Source organism: Triticum dicoccoides, chromosome 3B (assembly GCF_002162155.2).
Source record: "Triticum dicoccoides isolate Atlit2015 ecotype Zavitan chromosome 3B, WEW_v2.0, whole genome shotgun sequence".
Taxonomy (NCBI): domain Eukaryota; kingdom Viridiplantae; phylum Streptophyta; class Magnoliopsida; order Poales; family Poaceae; genus Triticum; species Triticum dicoccoides.
In genome coordinates, this window is record NC_041385.1 from 572,764,798 (window position 1) to 572,772,765 (window position 7,968).

Below are 7,968 nucleotides of genomic sequence, written 5' to 3' on the forward strand. Positions count from 1 at the left end.
ACGGCGAGCCTCGCGAGCCGTTGGATCGATAGCGACAGCGAAGATCCTGGCCGTTCCTTAACTGAAGAAGTGAACACTTGTAGCTGCAGGTTCAGGCCTGACAAGTAAGTTTCCTCGCGTCCGCGCTCGGTTCTTCTCCGGCCGTCCCCTCTCTAACCTAATCTTCCGTGTCCCGGCTGCTCTGTAGAAGGGGGGCTGCAGCTTCTGGAAGTGGGAGGACGAGTACGCCGCCTACCTCCGGGCGCGCTGGGGCCACATCTCCTCGGTGCCCGCCGTGGCCGCCGCCGGCTCTGCCGAGCGCTAATCCCCTTCCTCGGTCGGCGTCGCGCTGCTGCTGCTGCACAGCGCTTCCTCGCCTCTGTCTGACATTTACCCTGCTTTTGTCGTAGCGCGTTTCAGATCCAGTCTCCCTGTCTGTGAGTTGTAATGATGGTCGCAAGCTTCGCCCGAGAGAGTCGAGAGTCTAATGCCGTTCTGGTGCTGTTCCCAACTGCTAGCCCAAACTCCACCACGCGACCCATCTGTCCGGCCCCGTCCGTTTGGCATAAAAGGGACAAATCAGGTGACCCAGCGTGCGGGGCAAACGGACTTTTTGTCTGTTTTGTGTCCGTTTTCGACTCATCTCCGGTTCAAGTTTGCGCCGTTTTTAAGGTGAAACGGACACCACGCGGACGCAAACTTGAGCCGGGGACACTAGTTGTGCTAACTTCAAATTTTATTGTGTAGCATGGATGCAAGTTTTGGTATTGGGAAGAAGAGTACATCAATATATTGATAGAGCGAAATTTAGTACATGTTCGTGCACTTTTAGCTAGCATAGAGGTTGTAGATAAGACAAGTGCACTTGTTGCTAGATTAGAGGCTAGACATGAGACTAGGTGTGAGGAAGCAACATCGACTTCTTTAGGCTTGAAGAAGAAAGGAGGATGCAAGATCGAGCCTCTTCCACAGATCAACAATAAGTGCATCGAGAAGGCCCTAACCCAACTCAAGGGAGCAGTTATGAAAGTTGGGTATCTTCTAAAATGTATTCTTGTGGTTCTTGTTTTCTTTGGTCTTGCTTTACTAGTCAAAATGTGATGATGTATTTTCATGTACCAAAAATGAATGATGAAAAAAAGTTAAAGACTTGCAAAGAAATATGTACGCAGCCGGGATGCGGCCGCGTGCTGGGCGCACGGCCACTGCATCCCGGAAACTGACCGGACATGACCCCATTGCCCTAACCAAACGGACAGAATCCGGACAAAACGGACGTCCGTTTGGGATCTCGCGGTGGAGTTGGCCTTAAGTAATGGACCAGTTCTAATTCCAGGTTATTAGTGTTGCCTATCTTGGTTGACAGTTTTATGCAGAGTTGCAGGTGCTGGCCTAGAGGAGGCCTTGTTGTAAAATTGTCACTGATTGTTCTTCAGGTATCAATGCCTGAAGCAAAAATGAGAACGGCGAGAAATCATCGCTGTTTTTTTTATCTGTGCTTCGTGTGGACAAATCTTTTTTTCCAGGTACCAATACCTGGTCGCGAGCAATGGTGAACATCGCAAGTTCCATCTTTTCACTACCAGCATCGTCAAAAAGATGAATTTACCGTTCGTTTGGAAATTGGCGCACAAGAGCTTTGCCTTATATTCCACAGTTTGTTCTCTTTGAAGAATCATTTTCGGTTGAATGAGAAACAACTGTGTGCACCTATTGTTCGATCGAGTTATTTTTTGTGGGAAGTGTTTTCTATTGTTGCTGTCAATCAAAGTTTGTACAGTTGGAAGTTTTTTTTCGCTGCATCCATGAACATCAAATTCCATATCTTTCACTACAACATCATAGATGCACCAAAAAAGAGGAATTCACTTTCTTTTTGAATTTGGCGTGGAGGAGCTTCGCCTTCTATTCCATCATTATCTTTGTCTTTGTGTCACTTGTTGGGTGCAATTTGAGCTCTGCATTTCTCTGAAGAATTGTTCTTGCTTTGAATGGCAAGCGACTGTGCGTATTGTATTGTTTTGTTGCTATCACATTTTATACAGTTAGAATGTTTCGTTCACTACATTTATGGTACACATGACAAGTAAAATGAAGTAACACGAGCAACAAAACTTGTATGCCACACGCAAACACGATAAAGTAATGACTTGTTTTGTGAGAAACATGAACCACTTCACCTGCACACAAGAGAACATGGGACATACCCTCCCACTATTGTACCTGCTATATACACAACAAAGGAGAATGTCTTGCAGGCTTGCATGCCTCTCAGTTTACACTTTTATCTCTGATGAATGTGATGCGGCTATGGCGTACCAAGCTGCCGGAAACAGGATGTGTGACTAGTGACCAGCAAGCTTCAGAGTGGCATTTTTCTGAATGCTTCGTGGACCAAGTCACTGGAAGTACTGTACCAACTAATACATCTAAATCATTAAAAATCAGAACGATAAACCTCAAAATAATTCAATCGACAAAGCATTGACAGTGTTGATAGTGACACTACTGATGATTCTCATGTTGCACTAGTCCGGTTAGCAGCTCGAACGAATCCTCATATCCCTTTCAAAAAGTAAATTCCGAACCCACAGCAAGCTTCGATTTGACAACGCAACTCTAGGCACCAGGGCTGCACACCGGATCCATGATCTATCCTCCAATCCATGCATTCGTCCATAACACGTTAGCTAGGCCGATCAACATGCACCCTCAGATATTGGTCAAGGACACTCTGGAACACCTGCATTGGATAAAAACTCGTTGGTTAGCTCCATGACATCGACAAAAACATTAAAGTTGTAAGTTCATTACATAACAATTTTGATTCAGAAATAGCAATAATATTACTATATTACTCCCTCCGTAAAGAAATATAAGAGCGTTTAGATCACTAAAGTAGTGATCTAAATGCCCTTATATTTGTTTACAGAGGGAGTAGTTGCTTAGCTCCGTGAGACATTGACACGTTGGACATTTGGGTTGACAACAATAACATATAAGCTGGTACTCCCTCCGTTCCGAATTACTTGTCGCACATATGGATGTACCTAGATGTATTTAGTTCTAGATACATCCATTTCAGCGACAAGTAATTTGGAACGGAGGGAGTACATTCTTAACTAGTTAAAATATTAGATTTTCTTCTGTCATAAGTCTAAATAACACATTGAATATTAGCTTAAACTCATGGAAAAAAGTACCTGGAAAGAAAACAGTTCCTTCCTATTAAGAAGTGCGTCCATTGCAGCATATTGGTCATCAAACGCAGTGTAGAATGTCTTGTAGAACTTAGCCCTGTATCATGATAGTCAACAGCTTAGAATCATCACTGTAATCTGAATTAAGAAAATGACACGGGAGGCTACTCACTGTTCTTCTGTTGTGGTTTGTTGATCCATCTCATCAAACTTCCTAGTCAGTATCTCTGCTCCTGTAGGTCCAAGTATGTTGAGGACTAAACCTTCTAATGTCCTCGGGAAAGTATGCTGAAAAGTGTGGAAATTTAAGAGAATTTAGATAACAAAGAACAAAATATGATCCAGCGTTGAATAAATGCTGAAAATATTATAAAGCATAATGTAGTATGTATGATACTCCAACGCCGATAAAGGTTTTGTGCATGTTATTTTTACCTATATAGGGAATATAAGCAAGACCAACTTATTTGCTATCAAATATGACGACTCGAAAGTGCAAAAAAGGTTCCATTTAGAAAGGGAGACGTGCTATGGCATCAGCTGATTAACTTTTAAATACATGGTACATACCACCATTGCTAGTAGCATACTCCGCAACTCGAGTGGTTCAACTGGCAAAATGATTTTTGCAACAGGGTCTTTCTCCAAGAGAGATGAATCATCTGCAGCAATCTTCTTTCTTTCAATGCTTTGGCTGGAAGATGTATCCTGAGATGCAGATTCTGCTATGTTATTTTGGTCAACCGCTTCAACACTGTCATGAACCAGTGACATGAGTTCATAAAGCGCTTGTAGGGTGCTGGGTTCCAAAGATTGCAATGGTGCACCTTTCTTGTCAGATGTATCAGTTGCGCCTTTCTTGTCAGACGTATCATGACTTTTAACCTCGTTGTGCAAATTGAATTGCTCAGAGCCTGCTAAATGATTAACAGAAGGTCTTGAATCGTGACTGTGACAATCTTTGAAGTTCAAATAACACATATAACATTCATCTATCGCAAATAGTCAATAGAAGTTTGGAGAGAACTTAACTGTCATTCTATCACTAAATTTAACAAAGACAGAAAGCTTAAGGTGCATCTCAAAAGGCATAAAATACTGACCTCTCAATGCTTTGTCTGTAGGCTGAAAACCGTTGTTTTCTTTCGCATGACTGAAGGAATTTTTCTGCGCTATTTTGTCCTGTCGCATGAGAGATGCACAAAGTTATTACACTAGTTATTCATCTGGTGAACACGAGGAGAAAAGGCACAGCTAACTACTGCACGCAGAGGCTACGAATCATCTAGTTAAAATCCCCAGATCAGGGCAAGAACCCAAGGAGCCAGGTGATTTCAGAAACCAACAGCACACTTGAGTATTTTCAAACAATGAAACGAAAGTTTTGTACTACCAAAATAACCAAAAGAGGGGTAATGGGACATACCATCTCTGTATCCACCAATCTTCACTACAAATCAGTTTTAGAGGTAGACACCAGCAAGATAGTGCCAAAACAAGGAGGGAAACCAGTCAGGTATATTGATTAAAAATAGGTACTGCAAAATAAGCAAAAACATAAAGTGTAACAGCTGTTTGTTATTTTTGTATCATGTACCCACATCAACATCCTTACAAATGTAGAGGAAGATCCAGCACCTGATTGATATGGAAAACCTCATGTTTACAGGGGAGACTAACCATTGAACATGCACTTCATCTTATGGGTTTGGGTACTTTTTATTCATTCATCCTATGGATGTTGCTACCTAGGAGCATTAAATATACACAATCCACTTGGAGGGGTGAACTGAAATAAACCAGGAAATACGTGAACTGAAGGAAACTAGGAAAAAAAAAGCATACTCTTACACTTAAATACGCTACAGACAGTCAATCTGGGGAAGCTGCAACACATATTAAAAGAAATGTGGATGGCCCAAATATAATAAAAATACCTCCTTAAAATTCGGCGTAGATAGTAGGCATCCATATGCTCTAACATTTCAGTCATTATTCTTGACTTCCACCAAAAATTAATTGCTATGGTCAAATCATCACTGTCTACTTGGTGATACCTGTTAAATGAACTCCCAAAGTGTAAGATGTATTAGCTATCCTACATTAGTTTGGTTGGAGGATACTTAGCAGAGCAAAAATCTAAGAAATAATTTTTCCCATGTGCAACATGCAGATTTTCCCGGGGTTCAGTTTTTTACTTAAAAAATGGGTGCCGACTTTAAATAAACAAAAAACAAACCATGGAAAAATAAGGATGTCACACTATGCTAGCAACATATGAGCTTCTCACATATATCAAATGTACTAAATTGAATAACCACTTTCTAATTTAAAGGAGAAAAGGGGTTCAGAATGGTATGATGAAAATAAAAATGAAAATCGGCTATGGAACATGGATGGCAGATGGCACCAATCTTCTGGTATCTAAAATTGAGAAGCTGAGAATAGGATTAAGTACAGTGTAAAATAGTTCAAAAAGATGTACCATCCTTCTGGTATGAAAAGAGCATCGCCACAATTTAGGACAACCCTTTCAGAATACTCCTTCATGTACTTTGCTCTTGTGTAGCTTGAATAGTCTGGTTCCTCAATACTGACACAGCTGCCAAAAATGATTGGGGGATCAGAGAAAGCATTTTTGATCTGCTAAATTCCAATTACTCAAGTCAATTAAATAAATGTAAATAGTTCCTTGGAGAAAAGGAGTTTACCTATGGTTGGAGGCCTCCCCGTATACAGGCATTGGATACAAAAATGGGGATGCGGAGGGAGACCACAAAGTTACTGTATGGAATGTTTTCAGGAAAAATAAAGTGTCAATAGGTTTCTCTAAAAAATTTCAGCCGCTACAAAACCAATATCTCAAAGGGTTTCAAGATAAGGATCTTTTATCACGTGAAAAGATCATGAAACAAAAGTTGCAGAGTTGTAGTAAAATGGTGATATTCCTATGTTGTTGCCAAAGACAAAACTACCAACACATGAAACTCAAAGAAATTGTAAATTAACATCCAAAAGAACATCAAACCATAGCTGCATAGCATACTGTCTAAAATATGAACGATACCTTTCTTGCATCCAGCAACCACGCAGAGAAGGTTATGGTGAGGATCATAATGGGTACTTGATCTCATGTGAGCCCTACTCATCCAGAAGTTTATTGATGAAAATGGTTTTCCTTTCAGAAATATAGGCTGCAGAAATAAAAAGAAACAAATTAACAGAAAAATTAACTCAAATGTGAAGCTTGGAAGTCATGAATAGAGACGATTCGCATGAAAAACAAACACAGTTCCGCAGACCTCCTGAATGTCCACTTTTAAAACTTCTAACGAGCATCTCTCTTTGTTCTCAGTGTTGAGGATTGACACCTGTTGTAGGTAAGATTAATTTTCATGTACTGTATAACTGTATAACACTACAGTCACTACTTAGTTATCAGGAGGGTGCAAAAGGCAAACATGCCTGCGCTAAATAGAGTTGCTCAGAATTCTCCGAGATAGCTGAGCACATTTCCTCTGAACAAGTTGGCTCCTCCTCAATCGCCTTATCTTTGGATGAATCACCAGCAGCATTCAGATGCCCCAGGTAAGATTTGCAGGAGTGCATGAATGTGGAGAATGGGATAGAAACCTACATGAAGGAACAATATACCTAGTGTCAGCGCTTCAATGTAAATTGTGCATACAGCATAATTTAGGACTTCCAAGTTCCAATCAGCATGTTTGGAGTAAAAAAAACAACAACCCTCTCATGACTTCTGAGATCCCCGTAGAACACGTGCCCAGTGCTCGACATCATGGCTTCCACAGCAACATCAGGTCCCACCTTCTCCTGAAGAACGAGTGAATGAACAGGGTAAATGTTGCATAGACGGTTGCAAAGTGGACTATTTTTTCGATGTCTCCTAGTATGAACTGTACAGGGGGAGGGAGGGAGTGATCCGAACCAGCAAGTAGTCGAGGCCACCATGGAGAGGATCCCACCGAGAGGAGGCGGCTGACCCATTAAGCACGTCGTGGAATACCTAAATATTGGGGTTTCCCCCACGGAAGCAAGCACGGGAACATCAGAAGGGGGCACGGGGAAGGAAGGAAGGAACGGAGAGCTGGGAGTAGATGAGGTGCAGAGCAGTTACGGCGGGGACGTTCTTGGGCTCGATGGAGGCTACGAACTCCGACGACGACGGCGGCGAGGAGAAGCGGGCGGCGCGGAGGCCGGCCTCCACCCGCGCACCCACGAACTCGGCGTCTTCCTCGGCTTGCATCCCTTCGCCGTCCGGGAGCTTTTTTTTTCGAGTAACGCCGTCCGGGAGCACGAAGCACCTCGGATGCAGCAGGCTGCGTAGTAGAGCTGGGAGGTAACGCGTCCATGGGCCTAGCCTCCTGTAAGTGAAGCTTGGTCCAGGTCATGGCCCATGGACTAATAAAACTATCTTTTGAGCCAGGTGTGAGCCAGCAGAAGTGAAGTTTTCTCTCCCCTAAGGCGGCGACCTAGGGTTTCGACGTACGCCGGTGCTTGCAGCCGGCTGTTCTCCCTCCCCTACGGGGGTTTCTCTTGCCAGGTTTCTCCTCGGGCTCGGGGCAGGTTTCTGCTGTGACTCCGCCTGGCTAGTTGCGCGACGAGGAGACAGTTTGGATCTCCGATGGCGGCGGAAACAAGTACTCAGGAAAGGCAGGGGAAGGAGACGACGGAGGAACTTCTTGCAAGAATGAATCTGCATGAGGAGGAGGATGATGCTTTTGTGTGGGAAGAGGAACTGCCGGACCTGGAAGAGCCGACGAAGTGG

The 7,968-nt window shown here is 43.0% G+C and overlaps 1 protein-coding gene across 2 annotated transcripts; it reads right to left on the minus strand.

The window, feature by feature from the left end:
* Nucleotides 1-2,166: 2,166 nt before the first annotated feature.
* Nucleotides 2,167-7,527, minus strand: LOC119277159. Of its 2 annotated transcripts, none has more exons than XM_037558394.1 (15): nt 7,318-7,527; nt 7,129-7,206; nt 6,927-7,013; nt 6,645-6,812; nt 6,482-6,550; nt 6,247-6,373; nt 5,891-5,963; nt 5,665-5,781; nt 5,117-5,236; nt 4,606-4,624; nt 4,283-4,361; nt 3,750-4,093; nt 3,352-3,467; nt 3,183-3,276; nt 2,167-2,722 (listed from the first exon to the last, which is right to left on the minus strand). In XM_037558394.1, the coding sequence occupies exons 1-15, from the start codon at nt 7,444-7,446 to the stop codon at nt 2,666-2,668; spliced, it is 1,677 nt and encodes a 558-aa protein (XP_037414291.1). In that variant the 5' UTR covers nt 7,447-7,527; the 3' UTR covers nt 2,167-2,665. The 2 variants fall into 2 exon arrangements, with proteins under 2 accessions (XP_037414291.1, XP_037414290.1); XM_037558393.1 differs by having other exon boundaries at nt 3,750-4,096.
* Nucleotides 7,528-7,968: the final 441 nt, after the last annotated feature.

Excerpts from the sequence above, each read along its gene's own strand:
- LOC119277159 (XM_037558393.1), bottom strand. The coding sequence starts at position 7,446 with ATGCAAGCCGAGGAAGACGCCGAGTTCGTGGGTGCGCGGGTGGAGGCC. Across the intron at positions 6,813-6,926 it reads ATCTCAGAAGTCATGAGAGG|GTTTCTATCCCATTCTCCAC; the intron begins GTTGTTGTTTTT and ends TCCTTCATGTAG. Across the intron at positions 3,277-3,351 it reads CAAACCACAACAGAAGAACA|GGCTAAGTTCTACAAGACAT; the intron begins GTGAGTAGCCTC and ends ATCATGATACAG.